Source organism: Myodes glareolus, chromosome 9, assembly GCF_982192425.1.
Source record: "Myodes glareolus chromosome 9, mMyoGla1.1, whole genome shotgun sequence".
Lineage (NCBI taxonomy): Eukaryota > Metazoa > Chordata > Mammalia > Rodentia > Cricetidae > Myodes > Myodes glareolus.
Window position 1 is genome coordinate 49,541,535 of NC_142034.1, and position 26,760 is coordinate 49,568,294.

A 26,760-nucleotide genomic window follows, 5' to 3' on the forward strand; every position below is an offset into this window, starting at 1 on the left:
AGCCTTTTGGTCCATGAGTGTTAACAGTGGATGGTGGTTTATCTGACTTGTATTTGTAAATATGCCTACCTAACAGAAATATAGAGTACATTGACAAAAGAAAGAGAAGCTGGGCACAAAGGCACATACCTATAATGCAAGTGCTCAGGAACCAGAGGCAAGGAGTTAGCATGTTTGAGGCCAATCTTGGATACATGAGGAGAACATATTTTTAAATTATGCATGATATTTTTCCTGCATGTTTTCTTCCGCTGCAAAGCTAATCTCCAATGTCTAAGTGTGCAAACTCTGAATTTGGGCTGCATTGAACATTGTCAGTCTGTGAACAGCCAAGCCATCAGACTTGGGTATAAAATTTTAGGGAAACTTGCTTAGACATCTTGATGTTTCTCCTCTTTTATTAGCTATGAGCATGATAGATTCATTAGCCAGAGTCTTGCAGAATCACAGAATGGTGTGTGTGTATGTGTGTGTGTGTGTTTGCCCATACTTGTGACTTAGGATACATACTGTCCAGTGTTTGAGTCTGATTAAGCCAACATTTGAAGAACTGTCTAAAATATCGGAATCCATGAGAAGAGTGCATACAGCATTGTATCTTAACAGAAAATGCAAACTTTTTCTAGAGTGAAACATCCTTTTTCTCTAATTCCTTCATCTGGTTGCAAGGAACACATTTTGTTATGAAGTGTCAGTTACTTAACTCAAAGTCTACAGATTTCAACGATATTATAGAACATCTACATAGCGACCAGGATTTTTTTTTCCAAAATTGGCATCAGGGTTTAACCACTTGATATATAAATTAGCCATCACAAACATAAAAGATATTTGAGGACTAACTCAAGTGAAGATCCTAAAGTAACTTTGTTGCATCTCTTTTTTCATATTTCATAAAAATCTTCTTCAACATGTCTGTCTTCTGCACCAAAACAACATTGGGTGGAGTAAAGCATACGGATATGATTTGGAGTTATTAGTATCACTGAGGAGTGATAGAAAGGGTTAACCCTTGTACTGTAGGAAAGCAATAGTAACTCTGACACTCACTATAGAGTATAAAATTTAGTTCTAACTGGTAAACATTTCTCTTTAAATTGAGATCTTTCTACAATTGACGTAAAACAATCTTTATTAATTTGATCAGAGAGTAACAAGTCTTCACTGGACAGATTTATACATTGTACAGGTACTGGTCCTAGTTGGATATTAAGAATGATTTTAAACAACTATACGTAATGAAGTCATGTGAGGCCATTGATGCATGTAGACTACAATTTATGTGAAGGTGGATTAAAACAGTGAATAAAATAATAAGTGCATGTGGACATGTGGTATATATGTGATGCTAAAGACATAATGAAGGTCTTAATATAGGGAGACAAGGTAAATTTAGCTGTCTATGTTATAAGTAATATCCTTCGTATACAAAGAAGAATGAACCAGGTGAAGGGGAAAAGAAGGGAAGGAAGTGATAGGGAACCTACAGGAGCAACTCTAAAATTAGGAATGGAAGAGTTTTAATCCCAGAATTGGTGAAGAGAGAAAAACAAGTGTCATTGTGAGACAATATAGAGCTACACCACCAGCATGTTTGAGATAATGAAATAGAATTTGTGTCCCTGATATGAGCTTTGTTCTTATCCTTAGGGTAAAAGTGGAAATATGAAAAATAAAGCAGAAAAGAAGTGATGGATCTCTTCTGTGTCAGAACGCCATAGTCTACATGAACCACGTTGAAGGAGAAGAGCAGGGACAGGAGACATGAGAACATCAAATTGAGTCTCCTGTATTCCAGTAAAGATACTATATGATCCTTATATATAGATATAATCTCACAGAAAGGAATGAATAAAAAAGGAGGACAGTGGAAGTGCGACTCTGTATAATGTATGACAGCAGTTCAAGGTAACAAAAAAACCCAAACGGATTAAAGTTTACAGATTTCTGAATCAAAACTGGATTTCTTTTTACCATACTAAGGAATACTGGGAGGTAAAACATGGCATGATTGAAAGAAAACAAAGTGAAGACATGAATTCATGGGGATTTTGTGCTTTTGATGTCTGTCACACATGCAGTGGATGGAAGATGATTAGTGAACAGTGGAGCAGAAATCTCTATGATACAGAGACATAAATGTCTAAGTTTGTAATGTTTACCTATGGCAGTGTACTATGTGTAATTTTCTTGAAAGTTATATAAAATCACAATGATATAATTTATCAAATTCTTCAAGAACATCATTATACAAAAAATAGAGCAAATTATAAATGAACAAACAAGAGTTGAACCAGCAACAGGAAAAAAAAGCACTAGTTCATTTTGTATCTTAGTAGAAAAGGAATAGAGAGCTCTAGGAAACAATGGGAGATAAAAACATGTTATGAGTTTGGGGAAATCATTGATAATTGTAATAATTACAGACATCTGGAGTTTGAAGTTATAGTTAATATGATGACTGTCAGATATATATGTCCTTATACATCTTAGATATATGTTCACTTTATTTTATTTTAAATGATCCTGATATTATCTCCTTAGGATATTGGAGAATAAGAATGATAATGAAGAACCAAAGTGTCATCTCACAGTTCCTCCTTTTGTGCCTGCCCATCCCCCCAGAGCACCAGCACCTGTTCTATGCCCTGTTCCTGACCATCTACCTCACTACTGTCCTGGGGAATCTCCTCATTATCATCCTCATTCTACTGGACTCCCATCTCCACACACCCATGTATTTCTTTCTCAGCAATTTATCTTTTGCTGATTTCTGTTTTTCATCTGTCACAATGACAAAATTTCTGCAGAATATGCAGAGAAAAGTACCTTCCATCTCCTATCCTGGCTGCCTGACACAAATATTCTTTTTTCTATATTTTGGATACCTTGGGACCTTCCTCCTTGTGGTCATGGCCTATGACCGCTATGTGGCCATCTGTTTTCCCCTTCATTACACTAGCATCATGAATTCTAAGCTCTCTGGGAGCCTGGTGGTACTGTGTTGGGTGTTGACCACATTCCATGCTTTGCTACACACCCTACTCGCGGCCAGCTTGTCATTCTGCGATGACAATGTGATCCCCCACTATTTCTGTGATTTGACTGCTTTGATGAAACTGGCTTGTTCTGACACCCATGATAACGAATTGGCAATATTTATCTTAGGAGGCCCTGTAGTTGTACTCCCTTTCCTTCTCATCATTGTTTCCTATGCAAGAATTGTTTTCTCCATCTTCAAGGTCCCTTCTTCTCATGGTATCCGTAAGGCCTTTTCTACCTGTGGCTCTCACCTGTCTGTAGTGTCACTATTCTATGGGACAGTCATTGGTCTCTACTTATGTCCTTCTGCTAATAATTCTACTGTGGAGGAGACCATCATGACTTTGATGTATACAGTGGTAACTCCCATGCTGAATCCCTTCATCTATAGCCTTAGGAACAGGGACATGAAGGGAGCATTAGAAAGAGTAATTTGTAAAAAGCGAAGTACTTCCTTCCTATGATGGTAGCACTTCAAATTTTTATATAATTTCTTTTAGAAAAAATAATATTAATATTGGATGTTGTTACAGAATTTTTACTCACTTTGGATGCTACTCTTTAAATGTCCCACAATATAACTTTTACTACACAAATTAGAATGAGTTTATATGAGTAACTGAATTTGGAAAATAATTTTGAGGGACCTGAATATGCACTCCTTTTGTCCAGGCAGTCCTGGATATTTTAATAGACTTAAAGTCATATATGATCCCCATCGTCATTCCAGGATTTTCTCATTTTGTCCTAATGTCTACTATGACTGTGGGCTTATATAAGTATACTCTATGATCTCAGATATGTACTTAAAACTATCCAAATATCTCAACTCACCAGCCCTTTTCCAGACTTTCACATGTTCTTTCTACAGTCTGTAATTAAATAATTATATAATTTAATTCCCTAAAATCCTTCTTTATTCCATTGTCTATATAGTTTTTCTGACCAGTCTTGACTCTTAACAGATTTCAGTAAGTCTTTGGTATTTTGTTCTCAATATTGTACTTCTTTTCTATATCTGATATTTATCAGTATCCAGGGACACCTTGATGTGTTTTTTCAAAATCATATGAAAATATTTGGTTACAGCTTGATGTTTTCTTTTCTTTATCTTTCTTTATGGACTTGATTTTATTTTGTTTTCTTGGTTTGGAGAGTTTTGATGTTATAATGGGTGATGTTTTGAGATATAACTTAAAATTGTGTGAGTAGGGAGGGGAAGAGTGTCTGGAGGGGGAAATATGGTAAAATATATTTAACTTAATTTTTATAAATAATAAAAATAAAGCATAAAATATAATTTTTTAAAAAAACTGAATTCCAATAAATCAATGTCTTAAATATAAGACATGGAAATAAGAGACCATTATTAGAAGGAAACCCCGGAAAAAAGTCTTTAGAATTTGAGGATGAACAGACATAAAAAACAAACAAAAAAACCAAAAATAGGCAAGTGAGATTACATGAAACTAAAAAGGCTGAGCCTGGCATCCCACCATAGGAAATAGACTACAACAATCTGGCTCATGCACCAGGGCTAGATGCTGCTCCTACTGCCAGGGTCCTCTCAGATAGTCCAAGCTTCAACACTGTTTCCCACATATGGAAGTCCTAGTTTGACCCCATGGAGGCTCCACAGCTGTCAGTCTAGAGTTCATGAGTGTCCACGATCTTGGTCCAGCTGTCTTTGTAGATTTCTCCATCGTGATTTTGACATGCCATGTTCATATATTCCCTCATCGCTCTTTTTGACTGGATTCACTGAGTTTGACCTGGTGCTTGTTTGTGGATCTTTGCATCTGGTTCCGTCAGCTTTTGGAAGAAACCTCTATGATGATTATCAGAGTATTCACCAATCTGATTACAGGGGAAGTTCAGTTTGGGAACCCTGTCCAGTATTGCTGGGAATATTAGTTGGGGTCATCCTTTTGGATTCTTATGAATTTCCCAAGCATCAGGTTTCTCCTTAATTCCATAGTGATTCTCTCTATAAAGATATCTTTTTCATTTCTTTCCCACTCCATCCCTCTCCCCTCAACAATTTTGTTCCCTCATGTTCTCATACATCTTACCCTCCTCTTTACAGTCTCCCTTGCTCTCAGTTTACCTAAGAGATATCATCTAATTCCTCTTCCCAGAGTAATCTATGTGTCCCTCTTAGGGTCCTCCTTGTTACCAATCTTTTTAGAACTGTCTTTTGTAGTCTGGTTATCCTTGGCTTTACATCTAATATCCACATATGGGTGAATACATGCCATGTTTGTCTTTTTGAGTATGAGTTACCTCACTCAAAATGTTTATTTCTAGTCCCATCCATCTGCCTGCAAATTTCATGAGGTCATTTTTTTCTTAAAGCTGAGTAATACTCTATTGTGTATATATACAATAATTTTCCTATTCATTCTTCAGTTGAGGGACATTTAGATTATTTACAGGATCTGGTATTATGAATAATGCTACTATGAACATTGTTGAGGAAGTGACCTTGTGGTATGGATTGAGTAACCTTTGGATATAAGCCCAAGATTAATATTTCTGGGTTTTGAGGTAGGTTGATCCCTAATTTTCTGAAAAACCACTATACTGATTTTCAAAGTGGTTGTAGAAGTTTGCATTTTCTGGAGAGGTTCCACATACCAATATTGAATCAAAAATAGATAAATAATTTAAATAGACCTATAACCCCTAAGGAAATAGAAACAGTAATCAAAAGTCTCCCAAACAAAAAAAATAAAGATCCCAGGACCAGGTGGCTTCAGTGTAGAATTCTACAAGAATTTCAAAGAGGAGTTAGTTCTAACACTCTTCAAATTGTTCTATACATTAGAAATAGAAGGAACATTGCCAAACTCCATTTACAAGGCTACAGTTATCCTAATACCCAAACCACATGAAAATGCAACAAAGAAAGGGAACTGCAGAACAATTTCCCTAATGAACACTGATGTAAAAATACTAAGTAAAATATTGGCAAACCAAATCCAAGAACACATCAAAAAATGATTTACCATGAATACCCAAGAAAACTTCATCCCAGAGATGTCAGGTTGGTGCAACATATGGAAATCTGTCAATGTAATCCACTATATAAATAAAATAAAAGCAAAAAAAAAACCCTCCACATGATCATCTCATTAGGTTCTGAAAAAGGGTTTGAGAAAATACAACATTTCTTCATTATAAAAGTCTTGAAGAGAAGAGGGATACATGGAATATATCTAAACATAATAAAAGCATTTTAGAGCAAGCTGACAGTCAACATCAAATTTAACAGAGAGAAACTCAAAGCGATTCCAGTAAAATCAGGAAAAAAACCTGGTGTCCACTGTCTCTCTATTGATTTAATATACTACTTGAAGTTCTAACTAGAGCAATAAGACAACAAAAGGAGAGCAGGGGGATACAAATTGGAAAGGATTAAGTCAAACTTTCACTACTTGCACATGATATGATTGTGTGTGTGTGTTTGTGTGTGTGTGTGTGTGTGTGTGTGTTGTGTGTGTGTGTGTGTGTGTGTGTGTGTGTGTGATCCAAAAGCTCTACCTGGGAACTCTTACAGCTGATCAGCTTATAAATACCTTCAGGAATGTGGTGGGATACAAGATTAACTCAAAAAAGTCAATAGCTCTCCTATATACAAATGATAATTCGCCAAGGAAGAAATCAGAGAAACATTACCCTTTACAATAGCCACAAGCATAAAATACCTTTGGCTAAATGTAGCCAAATAACTAAAAGATCTGTATGACAGAAACTTTAAGTCTCTAAAGAAAGAAATTAATGAAGATACTAGAAAAGGGAAAGATTTCCCATGCTCTTGGAGAGGTAAGATCAACATTATAAAAATGACATTCTTACTAAAAACAATCTACAGATTCAATGCAATTTCCATCATAAATGCAACATAATTCTTCATAGACCTTGAAAAAGCAATACTGAACTTCATATAGAAAACAACAATAACAAAACAAAAGTAGATAAAATAATCCTGCACAATAAAAGAACTTCAAGAGGCCTCATCATTCCTGACTTCACATGCTACTATAGAGTTATGGTAATAAAAACAGCTTAGTGTTGACATAAAAGCCAAAATGTAGACCAATGAACTCAAATAAAAGTCCCTGACATTAATCCACATGAACACCTGATTTTTGACAAAGAAGCCAAGATTTTACAATGGAAAAAGGAAAGAATCTTAACAAATGTTGCTGGCACAATTAGATGTCAACATGTAGAAGATTACAAATAGATCCATATCGTCATCATACACAACACTCAAGTTCAATTGAATCAAGGACCTCACTGAATCTGATTGAACAGAAAGTGGGAAGTAGCCTTGAATGCACTGCCACAGGAGACCACTTTCTAAAAATAACACCAATAACACAGACACTGAGAGCAACAATCAATAAATGGGACCTCCTAAAACTGAAAATCTTCTGTGAGGCAAAGGACATGATAAATTTTCACCAACCACACATCTGACAGAGGTCTTGTCTTCAAAGTATATAAAGAACTCAATAAACTAAACATGAAAATACAAAATGGGGTACAGAACTAAACAGAAAACTCTCACCAGAAGAATCTTAAATGGCCAAAAGTCATTTAAAGAATTGCTCAACATCATTAATCATCAAGGAAATGTAAATTAAAATGACTCTGAGATACCATCTTACACCTGTAGGAATGGATAAGATCAACTACTAAGTACAGCTTATGTTAGAGAGGATATGGAGTCAGTGGAACACTACTCCACTGCTATTGAGAATGCAAATTTGTGCAGCAAATCTCATTATATAATATCTCCTCCTATTCTGAAGTTTGCCTTTTTTTTTTAAATTTTCTTTTCCGGGAGGGACACCACAGGAGAAAAGGGAGAACATAGAGGAACTGGGAAATGAGCAGAATTGGGATGCATGTTGTGAAATTCCCAAAGAATCAATAAAGCAATTGTATATATCATATATTATATATTATATGTATAATGTATACAAACAAACAGTCTTCTAAGGAGTAATAATAAAAGAAAATGTAATAAGGAAAATAGAAGCTAACACGTTAAGTTTGAACAAAATGTTGTGGGTCTGGGAACACTCAGAGATTCACCGTGACCATGAATAAATTTTAATAAGAAGAGGCTTTATCAAATAAATACTAGTGCTGTATGCTCATGAACCCAGGACTAAAACTGAGAGCTCTCCCTAGATGTAGTCACTGGACAGAGTAATCCAAGGCTTATAGAGTCAAAACCATAAGATTACAATGTATTGTACTGCAAGTAGACAGGGTCTAATTGTAACATGTATGTCTTGCAGTTGCAGAATCTTAGGGATTTGAAGCCAATAGCTGAAATAGCTGAGCCAATAGCTCAGTTTCTTGACTGTTCTGCTTTTCCTCCCTTTCCTTGTCATAAAGTCAGGAGGATCACCTAACACCAGACAGAGAGGAATTTTGTTCTTCTTTTAAAGTATGATTAGGTCTAGAGTCATAAGTCAACTCCAGACGGGGCTTTTTAGAAAAGTAGACCAGTATAAAATAATATTCCAGTATTATTAAGACCTTAACAATATTCAGATCCCTGTAAATGGAATCCAGTAACCAGGGGGAGACCTGGTTATCAAGGTAGCCAGGGCAGACAGGTAGGGCATCATCTCCTGTGGCAGTAACCTCAGTGATAGTCCTTCCTCCCTTGCTGGATCTTCCCTTCATCTCCCCCATCACCAGGAGGGCCTGGGTTCCCCCAAAGTGCCTCACTTCTGCAGGCACCCAGTAGTCAATCTACAACTGCTGTGGACCAGTGATTTCCTATTTTGATTTCCCTACGTGCAGACATCCAATTTGATCAACACCGTTTGTTGAAGAAGCTATCTTTTATCCAGACTGTATTTCTGGCCTCTTTATCAAAAACAATAGGTGTGTGGATTTAGAGACAGGAAATTTAGTCAAAACTCTAGAGACACACCAGGGACCCAGTCTTACATAAATAAAGAGTAATTTAATGACTAAATAGATAAATAAATGGCAGCTGACTTCTGAGAAATTACCCCAGAGGCTGACCTCTGCTTTCGCATGAATATATAAACCTGTACACATTGGTGAACACACACACACACAGAAAAATGTTTTATTATTTCTGTCTTCATCCATTCTTCTATCAGTAGTGAGCTTTTCAGTTTTCATGAGTTTGTAAGCTTTCTGTTGTTTCCGTTGTTGATATCCATATTTAATCTGGGAGTTCAGATAAAATACAGGGAGTAATTTCAAGTTTCTTGTATCTGTTGATACTTTGTGTTCAAATATGTGGTTAGTATTGGAGACAGTTCCACTAGGTGCTCCCAAAAGAAGGTATATCCTCACAAAATAAAGTACATCCTTTGGTGTTTGGGTGAAATGTTCTGTAAATATCTATAAAGTCCATTTGGATTATGGTGTCAGTTAGCACCAGCGTTTCTCCATTTAGTTTTTGTCTGTATGACCTGTCTATTGACAAGACTGAGATATCAAAGTCTCCCACTGTCAGGGTGTGAGGATAAATAAGTGATTTAAGCTGTAGTAGTGTTTCTTTGATCAACGTGGATGTCTTTGTGTTTGGTACTTGGTTGTTGAGAATTCAATGTCCTATAGATGAATTTATCTTTTAATGAGTATTTAGTGTTCTTCTTCATCTCCTCTGATTAGTTTTGATTGTTATCCTTGATGTTGAGATATGTTTCTCAGATGCGACAGGAGGACAAATCCTGTTTTCACATTTATTTTGTTAGTCCGTGTCTTTTTATAGAGGACTTGAGACCATTGATTTTGAGAAATACATGTGAGCACTCCCCATTTTTTTTTTTTTTTGGTGGTGGTGGCAATGGCAGCGATGGTGGTGGTGGTGGGGCATGTGTGTTTACACTCTATTGATTTGCTTTCCTGAGATTCCCTCTGTTCTTTTGTGTGTGGCTTAACTCCTTGTGGTTGGACTTTTCCTTCTAGGTCCTTCTGTGGGCATAGATTATATATAAGAAAACTTAATTTTGTTTTCATCATGCAATACCTTTCTATCTTTTGTAATTTACAATTTTGCTGAGTATAGCAGTCTGGCATGTGTGGTCTCTCAGAGTTTGTAGAACATCTGTCCATGCCCTTTCGGGTTCTAGAATCTCCATTGAGAAGTCGGGTATAATTCTCATAGGTTTGCTCTTAAATGTTATTTAGTCTTTTCCCTTTGCAGCATTTTATATTGTGCTTTTGTTTTGTAGGCTCTTTCATTTGATTGTTATGTGTGCCGAGGGGTTTTTCTTTTGTGGTCTTTTCTGATCCAGTCTATTTGGTGTTCTGTATGCTTCTTGCACCGTTATAGGCATCTCCTTATTTAGGTTGGGAAATTTTTCTTCTATGATTTTATTGAGAATATTTTCTGTACCTTTGACATGGGTTTCTTTTCCTTCCTCTATTCCTATTATTCTTAGATTTGGTCTTTTCATACTATTCCAGATTTCCAGGGTTTTCTTTTGTGCTAGAATTTTTTAAATATGCTTTTCATATTTTTAAGCACATTTTCATATTATTAAAAACAATCACTTTCATTTGACATAGCAATCTCAGTTCGTGTACTTCAGCTATGTTGCAATACTCAGGGCCTGCTCAGTTAAGATTTCTCAGTTCTAGAGGAGATATATTTCGTTCCGGTTGTTACTGCATTTTAACACTGATGTCTAGGCACCTGAGACTGTAATGCTAGGTCCTGGTATGTGGTTTTATTTTTCTTTTTTTCTTTTTTTTAATTTTATTAAATTATAAAAGTTTCCATTCCCGCCCCTCCTCCCAACACCCTCCCACTCCTCCCACTCCCTCTCCTCCTCCCTCTCCATCCCTAAGAGCAGTCAGGATTTCCTGCCCTGTGGGAAGTTCAAGTTCCCCCCCCCTCACTCCAGGTCCAGGGAAGGTGAGAATCCAAACAGACTGGATCACCAAAATCCAGTATATGCAGAGGAAGCAAGTCCCAGTATCATTGTCAATGGCTTTTCAGAAAGGCTCCGGGCCAGCCACATTCAGAGAATCTGGTTGGATCACGTCCTCGTTCAGTCCCAGTCCAACTGACCTTGGTGAACTCTCATTATATCAGTCCCCTTGTATCAGTGGGTGCTCGCATCCCTCGCAGTCCTGATTTCTTTTTTCATTTTCTTCATTATTCTGCTCCTTATTTGGACCGTGGAGGGCTCAGTCCGGTGCTCCAATATGGGTCTCCATCTGTATAGCCATACATCATCGGATGAAGGTTTCCTCTGCTCTTGCCTTCTTTGCTCACATTCTCTTTCCTTCTGCCTCTCGTTTGGACCTAGGGAGCTAGGTCCAATGTTCCAACGTGGGTCTCCGCCTCCATCTCCATCCATCGCCAGATGAGGGTTCTATGGTGATATGCAAAACATTCATCAGTATGGTTGTGGGACAAGGCCAGTTCAGGCACCTTCTCCTCTGTCCAGAGAACAATCTGGGGATCTCTCCTTGGACCTGGGATCCCCTTTATAATCAAGTCTCTTGTAAACCATAAAATGATTCCCTTAGTTGAGGTATATACTTCCCTGATCCCATATCCATCCTTCCTCCCTTCCCCCCATCCCAGTCCCCCGATCTTTCCCCATTCCTCCCCTACTCCCTTCTCTCTAACCCTCTCCCCTTCCAACAGCCCCCACCCCCCCATGCACCCGAGGTTACCTGGCAATCTTGTCTATTTCCAATCTCCAGGAGGATAGCTACATGATTTTCATCAGCTTCACCTTCTTATTTAGCTTCTCTAGGATCACGAATAATAGGCTCAAAGACCTTTAATTATGGTTAGAATCCACATATGAGTGAATACATACCATATTCCTCTTTTTGGGTCTGGCTTACCTCACTCAGTAAAACGTTTTCTATTTCCATCCATTTGCATGCAAAATTCAAGACGTCATTGTTTTTTACCGCTGAGTAAAACTCTAATGTGTATATGTTCCACACCTTTTTTAACCATTCTTCTATTGAGGGGCACCTAGGTTGTTTCCAGGTTCTGGCTATTACAAATAGTGCTGCTATGAACATAGTTGAACAAATGCTTTTGTAGTATGTTAGGGAATCTCTTGAGTATATCCCCAAGAGTGGAATTGCTGGGTCCTGAGGGAGGTCGACTTCCATTTTCCTGAGAAACCGCCTCACTGATTTCCACAGTGGCTGCACAAGTTTGCATTCCCACCAACAATGGATGAGTGTTCCCCTCATTCCACATCCTTTCCAGCATAGGCTATAATTGGTGTTTTTGAGTTTGGCTATTCTAACAGGTGTAAGATGATATCTCAAAGTTGTTTTGATTTGCATTTCCCTGATCACTACGGAGGTTGAGCATGACCTTAAGTGCTTTTTAGCCATTCGAAGTTCATCTGTTGTGAATTCTCTGTTCAGTTCAGTACCCCATTTTTAATTGGGTTAATTAGAGTTTTAGTGTCTAGTTTCTTGAGTTCTTTGTATATTTTGGAGATCAGACCTTTGTCTGTTGAGGGGTTTGTGAAGATCTTCTCCCAGTCAGAAGGTAGCCTTTTTGTCTTACTGACAGTGTCCTTTGCTTTACAGAAGCTTCTCAGTTTCAGTAGGTCTCATTTATTCTCTTATTGTCTGTGCTACTGGGGTTCTGTTTAGGAAGTGGACTCCTGTGCCTATATCTTGTAGACTACTTCCCACTTTCTTTTCTATTAGGTTCAAAGTAGTCGGATTAATGTTGATGTCTTTAATCCATTTGGACCTGAGTTTTGTACATGGTGATAGATATGGATCTACTTTCATTCTTCTACAGGTTGACATCCAGTTATGCCAGCACCATTTGTTAAAGATGCTATTCTTCTTTTATTGTATAGCTTTATCTCCCTTATAAAAAATTAGGTGTTCATAAGTTTGTGGGTTAATATCCAGGTCTTCTATTCGATTCCATAGGTCAACTTCTCTGTTGTTATGCCAATACCAAGCTGTTTTCAATACTGTAGCTCTGTAACAGAGTTTGAAGTCAGGGATGGTAATGCCTTCAGAAATTCATTTATTGTATAAGATTGTTTTGGCTATCCTGGGTTTTTTGTTTTTCCATATAAAGTTGATTATTGTTCTCTCAAGGTCTGTGAAGAAGTTTGATGGGATTTTGATGGGGATTGCATTGAATCTATAGATTGCTTTTGGTAGAATTGCCATTTTTACTATGTTGATTCTCCCAATCCAAGAGCAGAGAAGGTCTTTCCATTTTCTGGTATCCTCCTCAATTTCTTTCTTCAAGGACTTAAGTTCTTGTCAAATAGGTCTTTCACTTCCTTGGTTAGAGTTACCCCAAGATATTTTATGCTATTTGTGGCTATCATGAAAGGTGATGTTTCTCTGATTTCCCTCTCTGCTTCTTTATCCTTTGTGTATAGGAGGGCTACCGATTTTTTGGAGTTGATCTTGTATCCAGCCGCATTACTAAAGGTGTTTACCAACTGTAGGAGTTCTTTGGTAGAGTTTTTGGGGTCGATTATGTACACTATCATATCGTCTGCAAATAACGAAAGTTTAACTTCATCCTTTCCAATTCGAATCCCCTTGATCCCCTTATGTTGTCTTATTGCTATTGCTAGAACTTCAAGCACTATATTGAAGAGGTATGGTGAGAGTGGACAGCCTTGTCGTGTTCCTGATTTTAGTGGAAAGGTTTTGAGTTTCTCTCCATTCAATTTGATGTTAGCTGACGGCTTGCTGTATATTGCTTTTATTATATTTAGGTATGATCCTTGTATCCCCAGTCTCTCCAACACCTTTATCATAAATGGGTGTTGAATTTTGTCAAATGCTTTTTCAGCATCCATTGAAATGATCATGTGATTTTTTTCTTTCAGTTTATTTATATGATGGATTACATTGATAGATTAGCGTATGTTGAACCAGCCCTGCATCTCTGGGATGAAGCCGACTTGATCATAATGGATAATTTTTCTAATGTATTCTTGGATTCGGTTTGCCAGTATTTTATTGAGTATTTTTGCATCAATGTTCATGAGTGAGATTGGTCTGTAATTCTCTTTCTTGGTTGTGTCTTTGTGTGGTTTTGGTATCAGAGTAACTGTAGCTTCATAAAAAGAGTTTGGCAATTATTCTTCTGTTTCTATATTGTGAAATACATTAAGGAGTATAGGTATTAGCTCTTCCTGGAAGTTCCGGTAGAATTCTGCATTGAAACCATCTGGTCCTGGGTTTTGTTTGGTATGGAGATTTTTAATAACAGCTTCTAATTCTTCACGACTGACAGGTCTATTTAGATTGTTCACCTGGTCTTGGTTCAACTTTGGTATATGGTACTTATCTAAAAAAAATGTCCATTTCTTTTACATTTTCCAATTTGTGGCATATAAATTTTCGTAGTAAGATCTAATGATTCTCTGAATTTCCACTGTGTCTGTGGTTAGGTCCCCCTTTTCATTTCTGATCTTATTAATTTGCATGTTCTCTCTCTGCCATTTGATTAATTTGGATAGGGGTTTGTCGATCTTGTTGATTTTCTCCAAGAACCAGCTTTTTGTTTTTTTTTTTAAATGTTTCGGTATTTCTTCTTTTTTTTATTAAATTATAAAAGTTTCCATTTCAGCCCCTCCTCCCAACACCCTCCCACTCCCCCCACTCCCTCTCCTCCTCCCTCTCCATCCCCTAGAGCACTCAGGGTTTCCTGCCCTGTGGGAAGTTCAAGTTCCTCCCCCCTCCCTCCAGGTCCAGGAAAGGTGAGAGTCCAAACAGACTGGAGCGCCAAAATCCAGTATATGCAGAGGAAGCAAGTCCCAGTATCATTGTCAATGGCTTTTCAGGAAGGCTCCGGGCCAGCCACATTCAGAGAATCTGGTTGGATCACGTCCTCGTTCAGTCCCAGTCCAACAGGTCTTGGTGAACTCTAATTATATCAGTTTCCTTGTATCAGTGGGTGCTCGCATCCCTCGCAGTCCTGATTACTTTTTTAATTTTCTTCATCTTTCTGTTCCTCATTTGGACCGTGGAGTACTCAGTTCGGTGTTCCAATATGGGTCTCCATCTGTATCGCCATCCAACGTCGGATGAAGGTTTCCTCTGCCCTTGCCTTCTTTGCTCACGAAGAACCAGCTTTTTGATTCATTGATTCTTTGGATTGTTTTCTGTGTTTCTATTTTGTTGATTTCAGCCCTCAGTTTGATTATTTCCAGTCTTCTACTCCTCCTGGGTGAATCAGCTTCTTTTTTTTCTAGAGCTTTCAAGTGTGCTGTTAAGTCTCCAATGTGTGCTTTCTCTGCTTTCTTTAATTGGGCACTTAGTGCTTTGAACTTTCCTCTTAGCACTGCTTTCATAGTGTCCCATAGGTTTGAGTATGTTGTGCCTTTATTTTCATTAAATTCAAGGAAGACTTTAATTTCTTTCTTTATTTCTTCCTTGACCCAGGGGTGATTCAGTAGTTGACTGTTCAACTTCCATGAATTTGTTGGCTTCCTGGGGGTAGCACTGTTGTTGAATTCTAACTTTAATCCATGGTGGTCTGACAAGGCACAGGTGGTTACTAATATATTTTTGTATCTGTGGAAGTTTGCTTTGTTACCAAGTATGTGGTCAATTTTCGAGAAGGTTCCATGAGCTGCAGAGAAGAAGGTATATTCTTTCTTATTTGGGTGGAACGTTCTATAGATGTCTGTTAAGTCCATTTGATTCAATACCTCCAATAATTCTCTTATTTCTCTGTTAGGTTTCTGTTTGATTGACTTGTCCATTGGTGAGAGAAGAGTGTTGAAGTCTCCTACTATTAGTGTCTGTGGTTTGATAACTGCCTTGAGTTCTAGAAGTGTTTCTTTTACATAAGTAGGAGGCTTTATATTAGGGGCATAGATATTCAGGATTGAAACTTCCTCCTGATGAATCCTGTTATGAGTATAAAATTTCCATCTCCATCTCTTCTGATTGATTTTAGTTTGAAGTCAATTTTGGTGGAAATTAGAATGGCCACACCTGCTTGTTTCTTAGGTCCGTTTGCTTGAAAAACCTTTTCCCAACCCTTTACTCTGAGTAGATGTCTGTCTTTGTGGTTGAGGTGTGTTTCTTGTAAACAGCAGAATGTTGGATCCTGTTTTCGTATCCAATCTCTTAGTATGTGCCTTTTTATAGGTGAATTGAGTCCATTAATATTAAGTGATATTAATGACCAGTGGTTGTTGACTCCGGTTATTATTATTTTTTGTTTATTTGTTTAATAGAGTTTATATGTGTCCCTTCTTTGAGTTAAGCTCGTGAAGGGTTGCTAGATGTCTGAGTTATTGTAGGTAGTGTTGGCAATGTTGGATTCCTTGGGTTGTGATTTTCCTTCTATTACTTTATGTAAGGCTGGGTTTGTGGCTACGAATTGTTTAAATTTGTTCTTATCCTGGAATATTTTGTTTTCTCCATTGATAGTGAACAATAGCTTGGCTGGGTATAGTAGTCTGGGTTTGCATCCATGGTCTCTTAGTTTCTGCAGTACCTCTATCCAGGACCTTCTGGCTTTCCTGGTTTACATAGAGAAGTACGGTGTAAGTCTGATAGGTTTACCTTTATAAGTTACTTGTCCTTTTTCCTTTGCAGCTCTTAATATGCTTTCTTTAATCTGTATGTTTTGTGTTTTGATTATTATATGGTGAGGGGATTTTTTTTTGATCAAGTCTATTCGGTGTTCTGTATGCTTCTTGAACCTTCGTAGGAATATCATTCTTTAGGTTGGGAAAGTTTTCTTCTATAATTTTGTTGAATATATTTTCTGGTCCTTTGATCTGCAGTTCTTCTCTTTCTTCAATCCCTATTATTCTTAGATTTGTTTTTTTTTTTTATTGTGTCCCAGATTTCTTGAATGTTTTGTGATGAGAATTTGTTGGATTTGCTGTTTTCTTTGATCAGAGCATTTATTTTCTCTATGGTATCTTCAGACTCTGAGATTCGTTCTTCCATCTCTTGTATCCTATTGGTTATGCTTGATTCTGCATTCTCTGTTCGTTTATCTAGATTTTCCATATCCAGCCGGCCCTCGTTTTGTGTTTTCTTCATTGTCTCCATTTCAGTTTTCAATTCTTGAACTGTTTCCATTACCTGTTTGATTGTTTTTTTCTTTGTTTCCCAGTGGATTTACTCATTTCATCATTCGTGGATTTACTCATTTCTTCGAACTTTTTGTTATATTTCTCATCCATTTCTTTACTCATTTCTTCAATCTTTTTGTTGTACTTCTCATCCAGTTCTTTAAGGGAGTTATTCATATTCTTTTTAAGGGACTCTATTGCTTTCATAATGGCATTTTTTTCCCGCTTCTTCTGAATTAAGAGGTTCAAGTCCTTCTATTGTAGGGTCGTTGGTATCTGGTGTTTTCATGTTGTTTTTCAGATTGTTGGAGGATTTCTTGCCTTGGCATCTGCCCATCTCTTCCTTCAAATGCTCTCTATTGGATCTTCTGTTACCGGGTCAGGTTCCTTGTTGGGCAGGGACTTCACTGACAGAAGGCCTACCTTTCCTCAGGCAGTCTATTGAAACACAGGCACTCCCTCCCGCCGGGTTGCACTCACAGCCCAGGCCCAGCGTGCAAGGGAGTTTCTCTGGGGAGATCTTGTGGCCCCAGAGGGAAGGGGGGAAGAGAGGAAGGTGTGCCTGGATAAAGGCTGGGATGGGATTCGGGAGAGCTCCGCAGGGAGGAGCCGCCACTGCAGGGTGACCAGAAAGTCGAGGGGGGCGGGGAAAGTCTGAATTCCTCCTAGCCAAAGCCCTCAGGCCAGCAGCAAATTCACACCTCCTCCAATGGATGTCTGCTAGAAATTTACTCTCTCTTGCTGGCCAGGAATGCGGCTGAGCTGAGACAGGGCTTGCCTGTCGTCAGGCAGGCTCTCAAAGCACAGGAACTGCCCCTGCTGGACTGAGCCCACAGCCCAGGCCCAGTGTGCAAGGGAGCAGCTCTGGGGAGATCTTATGGCCCCAGAGGGGAGGGGGAAAGAGACTGAAAGTTGCCTTTTTGTTGACAATTCCCAGTTATTTCTAGAAGCTTATGAAATTACCAAAAATAAAAAAATGTTTTTTCAAGAAGGTAAAAAAGAAATAAATCTGAAAAGATAGAGAGACCCTACCATTTTTTTCATAACTAGTCATTGTCAACAGATTCTGGGGGTAGGTAGCCATCATTTTTAGTAATGTATTTGTAGTTAAGCCCACAAGCTCCAACAGATAGCGCCTAACTTATGGTTACACAGATTGCACTCATTAATCTCTATAGGTCACAAAACAAAATGAATAGTCATGAATGTGAAAAAACATTTTTGGAGAGGAGAAATATGGTAGGGAATTTAAGGAAGTGGGGGTGAGAGTTGTATAAATGTGTGAAATTATCTAAAAATTAACTAAAAAATAATTTATGGCAGCTACAACTACATATGATGCAAAGATCAATGTATTATGGAAAGGCTTTCCCTGCCTCAGGGGTTACTTTAACAGCATAGCGACTGTACTCAGGGAAAATCACAGGAGAAGAAATGGGAAGATTGTGAGAGTAGGAATGCCAAAAAGTTTGCTGTGTGACTGCCTTTCTTAGAAATATCTGCTTGAACAAGGCCTGAACAATGACAATATCCATAGGCATGCTAATAGGGAAGGAGAAAAATCTCACAAGTTCCCACCCCTACACAAGGAACTGAAAACATATATTGATTGCTGAGAGACATATATATATATATATATATATATATAGAGAGAGAGAGAGAGAGAGAGAGAGAGAGAGAGAGAGAATCGGATCTCTCAGGTATGAGCCCTGCCAGTTTGCCAATACAAAGTGGTGACCCCAGAGGACATGTCCATACAAACAACAAATATGGGCTTAGCAAGTTAAATTTATATAGTTTTATATAGTAGATAGATAGATAGATAAGTATGTATCAATAATAAAAGAAAAAGGCTATCATTTTGTGAGGTGAGACAAGGGATAGATTAGAGGAAATGGATAAGAGGTATGATTATATTTTAATTACAAATGTAAAAATAAAATGACTTAATAATAAAAGTAAAAATAAAAATAATTTATATTACTCATTTGTTTATTTCCTGAGCATATTCCCAAAAGATTTTGTATTCCACCACAATGATACCTGCTCATCCATGTTTGTTGTTGCTGTTTACAATAGCCATGAAATGGAAACATCCTAGATCAATTCTTCTCGATCTTCCTTATATTGGGGCATTTTAACACAGTTCCCCATGTAGTGATAATCCCAACCATTAAATTATTTTCATTGCTACCACATAATTTTATTTTTCTACTACTATGAATTATAATGTAAACATCTGAAATGTAAGAAATCTGATTTATGATCTCACGAAGGGTCATTCCATACTCCAAAGGGGTAACAACCCACAGGTTGAGAACCACTGTGCTAGATGTTCACCAACTAACAAGTGAATAATGAAATTATGTAAATGTACTACATTTATCATTCAGTTGTTAAGAATAATGAGAGCATATAACTTGTAGGTAAATGCAAAATTTGAAACAACCTTTCTGAGTGAAGTTTCCCAAACACAGGAAAACATTATTTTCAGCTGTTTGTTTCCAATTTTGTGTTTCTTCTATTAAGAATTACCTATCGATTCATTGGCCATTTATTGATTATATTATTTGGTGTTTGTGATGCTTGGTTACTTTAAGTTATTTGTATATCCTAGATATTCATCATACACTTGAGGTGTACTTGCAAAGGATTTTCCATTCTGTAAACCATCTCTTGATCTTGCAGTTTGGGAAGAAGCTTTTGAATTTGTTATATCCCATTTCTCAATTCTTATTGAGAATTGATAGATTCAGGTATAGATAGTCATGATAGATAAATGATAATATATAGATCAATAGATGACAGATATTTTTTAGATATAGATTATAGATAGATAGATAGATAGATAGATAGATAGATAGACAGACAGACAGACAGGTGATAGATGGGTGATAGCTAGATGAGTAGTTAGAAAGACTGATTGATAGAAAGATACATGATAGACTATAGATAGATAGTGTAGATATGTGATAAAGAAATGATAAATATATGTACAATCAATATATACATGATAAATAAACAATAGCCGATAAAGAGTAGACTGATACACAGTCCAATGGTTGTGTAATGTGGATCATTTCCTGTGATATATAAGTCCTTTTCAGAAAGTCCTAGTTTGTGCTTATTTACACCGTGAAGTGTTTTACTTACTTTCCTATTACAGTTTCAAAGTTTAGGGTCAGATAGATAGATAGATAGATAGATAGATAGATAGATAGATAGATAGATAAATATATAGACAGATAGACAGACAGCCGAATAGATAGATATATGGATAGATAAACAGATAAAGGCAGACAGAAAGATAGACATACAGACAGACAGATAATCTAAGATCAGTGTTGGGGAAATGGTTCAGCAACTAAAAACATGTACTCTCTTGTAGAGGGCCTGAATCTAGTCCCAGACATCGACACAAAATTGCTCTAAAAGACTGTAATTCCAACTCCAGAGAGAAATGATGCCTCTGATCTTTGAGGGCAACCACACAAGACACATATGCATAGTTAAATGTGATGAAAATGTAAAATGTAAAATCCACAAATGAGAGAAAACATTCAGTACTTATCATACTGTGCCTAACTTACTTCACCTTTTTGCTTTCCTTTTAAAAGGTTTATTTTTATTATTTCAATTAAAATATTTTGTTTAATTTTTCATACATTAATATTTTATTTACATCATTTCTAGCCTTCATTATGACTGTATAACTTTTCCTACTTTTCTTTCCTCCCCAAATTCTGGACTTCTTTATTTTATATATATATATGTGTGTGTGTGTGTGTGTGTGTGTGTGTGTGTGTGTCTACACAACCACATGTGTTCTAAGTCCATCTATAGTTACTTATACATGTCTCTGTGTAGGGCTGAGCCTGGTGATGAATGATCCTCCCTCTCTCAGCAACAATTAAGTGCCTGTAGTTTTTCATCTAGGTGTAGAACCTTATGATATTTCCCCATTCAGATTAACATATTAACTGTTCCTGTTATTTTGGTAGCCTGATTTAGGAAGTCACATTGTTGAGTTTTCATAGGTACAACATCTATTCATATGTGGAAAACAGTATTTTGCTGGAAATGTCTTGGTCCTCTAACTCTTCCTAGTATTCTCTGAATTTGAGGGGTAGGAGTTGTGTTGTACCAGTACCTATTCTACGTGTTCCTGGGCACATACCTTAGCAACATCCTGGGGAACCTCCTTCTCATCATCCTCATTTTACTGGACTCCCATCTCTGCACATCTATGAACGTCCTTCTCATCAACTTGCCCTTCTCTGACCTCTGTGACCTTTCCTCTGTTACAATGCCCCAGTTGCTGCAGATTCATGACCCACATATTTCCTATGTAGGTTTTCTGATATAAATTTAATTTGTCATGGATTTTCAAATATGAAACACTTCCTTCTTGTGGTCATAGTCATAAACTATGACCAGTGTTTTGCCATTTGTAAACTCCTTCATTACATCAACATCATGAGCCTCAAGTTCTGCGTGTGTCTGACAGTGCTGTCCTGGGTATTTACCATGCTGCATTCCATGCTGCAAACCCTATTCTTGACTGGGATGTCATTCTTTGAGGGCAGCATGATTTGTCAATTTGTTTTTCTGTCATATCTGCCTGCTAAAGTTAACTTGCTCTGACATTTATATTAATGCACTAGTGATATTCATCTTGGAGGGGCCCATTACTGTCATCCCATTCCTACTCATTTTTGTGTCATATGTACAAATTCTCTCCTCCATCCTAAAGGCTTCATTTATTTGGGTTATCAACAAGGTCTTCTCTAACTTTGACTCCTGCTTCTTTATGGTGTCACTGTTTATTGTACAGATATTAGTACCTAATTATGTTCACCAGATAATAAGTCTACTGTGGAGGAGAATGTAATGATCATAATGTACACAGAAGGTCACTCCCATGCTGAATCCTTCCATCAATCACCTGATGTACAGAGAGATATGAAATAGGCATGATAAGAGTCCTTTGAAAGAATAAAAATTTTTTTATAAGGGCAACACTGATGATTTTACTTGAATTTACCTAGTAAATACATTGATACAAATATTGCAAAATGTATCCATACAACTAGACCTACATATAAGAACAAACTTCAATATATTTCCATTTGAAAAATTTGTTTTGCAAAGTAGTTCAGTTATAAAATAGGACATTGGTGACTCAGTGATTTTTTTCCTCTACCTTATATGTGTGATTCTAGAAAAGATTTAGGTAAGAACCATTGTTTTGTCTGATTCCAATCCTTAAATTCTTTTTTTTAATTAAAAATAGATTCTTAGTCTCAATCTGAGGATTTATGGAGGCAAGATTGCCCATTTTTGGCCTGAGCTATAAGTCTCACATCTTCATCAACATTTGACCTCAGCGCACGACCTTCATTGGAGCAGGCCTGATCCAGTGCCCTCCACCAGAGCAGGAGTAGGTATGAGGGAGGATCCACCAAGGGAGCACGGCCAAGCCATAGACCTCTGTGGGCCCAGGGCTGAGCCAGAAACCTCCATGGGATCAGGCCCAAGACAAAGACATCCACAGATCCACAGGAACAGGCTCGAGAAAGTGACTTCCACCACATCAGGCCTATATTGGGGACCTCCATGGGAGCAGGCCTGAACCAGAGATATCTGTGGGAACAGACCTGAGCAAGCAACCTCCACCAGAGCAGGCATGAGTAGGGACCTCCACTAGAGTTGTCCCGAGCCAGCAACCTCCACTGGAACAGGACCAAACCAATGACCTCTGCTGGAGCAGGCCCCAACCAGCAACCTCTGGAGGAGTAGACCTCAGACAGTGACCTCCACAGGAGCAGGTATGAGGAAGCAACTGTCCAAGGAGCAGGTCCAAGCTAGAGACCTCTGAAGGACTAGGCTTAAGCTATGGACCTCTGAGGGAGCAGATTTGAGCCAGGGGCATATGTAGGAATAGACCTGAGACAGTGACCTCCACGGGAGCAGACCCAAGCCAGTCACTTCCATGGGGCCAGGCCCTAGTCAGTAACCTCTCTGCAAGCAGGCCTAAGCCAGCAACCTTCACTGGAGCAGACCCTAGACAGCAACCTCCTCTGGAGCAGGCCCAAGTCAGTGACCTCCATAGAAACAGGTATGAGAGAGTGACTGCTGAGGGAGCAGGCCAGACCCAGAGACCTCTGTGGTACCATGTCAAAGCCAGAAATCTCTGTGGGAGCAGTTCCAAGCAGGAACAGACTTGAGCGACCAACCTCCAGGAGAGCATGCCTGAGCCGGTGACCTCCACAGGAGCATGCCAGAGTCAGTGACCTCTGCAGCAGCAGGAGAAGGTATGAGACAGCAACCACCAAGAGAGCAGACCTCCAAGGGACTGGGCCCAAGTCAAGGACCTCTGTAGGAACAGGCCTGAGCCAGTACTTTCCTCAGGAGCAGCTATGAGGGAGTGATTACCAAGGAGCAGACCTGAGCCAGGAACATCTGCAGGAACAGGCCTGAGCCAGCAACCTTTGTTGGAGCAGGCCCAAGCCAGTAAACTCCATGGGGGCATACTTGAGCCAGCCACTTCTGCGGGACCATGCCCAAGCCAGCAACCTCTGTGAGAGCAGGCCTAAGCAACAGACCTCCATGGGAGCAGGCCCAAACCATTTCCAATATAGCACAGTGACCACCAATAGTGCCAAGCAACCTCCATGAACACCGAGTGATTTCCAGGGTAACTGAAACCATAGCCTCAGCTGCATCTCAAGGAGTAACCCTCTTGGATCCACTAGCACCTGGAAGATTGATCACCAGAGACATAGCCCCAACTACACCTATCAGAGGAAAAGATGGGTAGTTAAGAACACACTTAATACCACAAAGAGTACAGAACACCAACAAAAATTAGTGGCTCTACAACAGTAAGACTTGAACACCCCAATACACATAAAGTAGAAGAAAATGACCTAAAAATACTTTAGGAGAATGTTTGGGGCCCTTAAAGAGGAAATGAAAAAAATCCCTCAACAAAAAAAGGAGGAAAAGACAAACAAAAAACTCAAAGAAATCAACAAATCCCTTAAAGAAAACCAAGAAAAATCAATCAAACAGATGAAAGACATGATTTAAGACTTGATACAAAAACAGAGACAATAAAGAAAACGCAAACTGATGGAATTCTGGAAATGGAAAATATGGGAAAATGATCAGGAACCACAAATGCAAGCATAAACAGCCGAATACAAGAGAAAGAAGACAGAATCTCAAGCGCTGAATATACAATAGAGGAAATAGGCTCATCAGTCAAAGAAAACATTAAATCAAAGAAAAGCTAAACACAAAATAGCCAGGAAACATGGAACACCATGAAAAGACCAAAATTAAAAATAGTAGGAATAGAAGAAGAAGATGGAGTCCAACTCAAAAGCACAGAAAATACATTCAACAAAATGATAGAAAAAAACTTACCCAACCTAAGACAAGATAACATATGAAAATAGAAGAAGCTTACAGAACATCAAACAGAATGGACAAAAGAAAAAGTCTTCTCGCCACATAATAACCAAAACACTAAACATACAGAATAAAGAAAGAATATTAAGAGCTGCAAAGGAAAAAGGCCAAGTAACATACAAAGACAGACTTATCAGAATTACACCTGACTTTTCAATGGAAGCAATGAAAATCAGAGGGTCTTGATCAAGCATTATACAGACGTTAAGAGACCACGGATGCCAACCCAGACTACAATACCCAGTAAAACTTTCAATCTCCATAGATGGACAAAATAAGATATTCCATGACAGAATCAGATTTAACCAATACCTACCCACAAACCCAGCCCTACACAAAATACTAGAAGGGAAAAACCAACCAAAAGGAAGTTAGCTACATTCATAAAAACACAGACAATAGATGATGTCATAGCAGCAATTCAAAAAGAAGGGGAAAACACACATGATAACATCACTAACAATGAAAACTAAAATAACAGGAACTAGCAATCACTGGTCATTAATATCCCTTAATATAAATGGACTCAACTCACATATAAAAAGACACAGACTAACAGAATGGATATGAAAACAGAATCCATCTTTCTGCTGCATACAAGAAACACACCTCTACCACAAAAACAGGCATTACCTCAGAGTAAACTGTTGGGAAAAATTTCCCAATCAAATGGACCAAAGAAAGAAGCTGGTGTAGCTATCCTAATATCGAACAAAATAAATTTGAAACTAAAATAAATCAAAAGAGACAAAAAAGGACATTTCATGTTTGTCACAGGAAAAATCTATCAAGAGGGAATCTCTATACTGAACATCTATGACCCAAATACAAGGGCACTCTTATATGTAAAAGAAACACTACTAAAGCTTAGATCACACATTAAACTCCACACACTAATAGCGGGAGACTTCAGCTCTACATTCTCACCATTGGGCATGTCTGCTAGATAGAAAATTAACAGGAAAATAAGGGAACTAACAGATATTATGACTTAAATGGACTTAATAGACATCTATAGAATATTCCATCCAAAATTAAAGAACATACCTTCTCAGGACCTCATGGAACATTCTCTAAAATTGATCACAAACTAGGTAACAAAGCAAACCTCAATAGATACCAAAAAATAGGAATAACCTCATGTATCTTATTGGATCACTATGACTTAAAATTAGAAATCAGTAGCAACACTAATTTCAAAAAGTCCACAAGCACATGGAAACTAAACAACGCACACCTGAATAACCAATGGGTCAAGGAAGAAATAAAGAAAGTAATTAAAGAATTTTAAAAAATCAATGAAAATGACCACACAATATACCGAAATTAATGGGGCACAATGAAAGCAGAGTTAAAAGGAAAGTTCATGCACTAAATGTCTACATAATGAAACTGGGAAAATTTCACACTAGTGAGTTAACTGAACACCTGAAAACTCTGGAATAAAAAGATACAAACTCACACAGGAGGACTAGATGACCGGAAATAATCAAATCGAGAGTTGAAATCAACAAAATAGAAACAAATAAAACAATACAAAGAATCACTGAGACAAAGAGTTGATTCTTTTAGAAAATCAACAAAATAGACAAACATTTATCCAAACTAACCAGAAGGTATAGAGAGAATACCCAAATTAACAAAATCAGAAATGAAAAAGGATACATAACAACAGACACAGAGGAAATATAGAGAATCATCAAGTCATATTTCAAAAACCTTTACTCCACAAAACTGGAAAACTTAAAGGAAATGAACAACTTTCTGGAAAAATATCACTTACCAAAGTTAAATCAAGACCAGATAAGCAAATTAAACAGACCTATAAATGCTAAATAAATAGAAAGAGTCATAAAAAGTATTCCAAATGAAAAAAATCCCAGGACCAGACAGTTTCAGCTTAAAATTCTACAAGATTTTCAAAGAAGAACTAATACCAATACTCCTCAAAGTATTATGCACAATAGAAACAGAAGGAACATTACCAAACTCTTTTTATGAGGCTATAATTACCCTGATACACAAATAACAGAAAGACATTACTAAGAAAGAGAATTATGGACCAATCTCCACCATATAAACAAAGTGAAAAATAAAAACCACATGATCATCTTATTAGATGTTGAAAAAATTTTGGCAAAATACATCCCTCAGGATA

General features: G+C 37.7%; 1 protein-coding gene across 1 annotated transcript; it reads left to right on the forward strand.

Annotated features, from left to right (window-relative positions):
- The first annotated feature begins 2,561 nt into the window (after positions 1–2,561).
- LOC146893000 (olfactory receptor-like protein I9) lies at positions 2,562–3,506 on the forward strand. The gene has a single exon (XM_085694338.2). It carries the CDS (start codon positions 2,562–2,564, stop codon positions 3,504–3,506), a length of 945 nt encoding a protein of 314 aa, XP_085550464.2.
- Positions 3,507–26,760: the final 23,254 nt, after the last annotated feature.

Coding starts and splice junctions, on each gene's coding strand:
- LOC146893000 (XM_085694338.2), top strand. CDS start 2,562: ATGATAATGAAGAACCAAAGTGTCATCTCACAGTTCCTCCTTTTGTGC.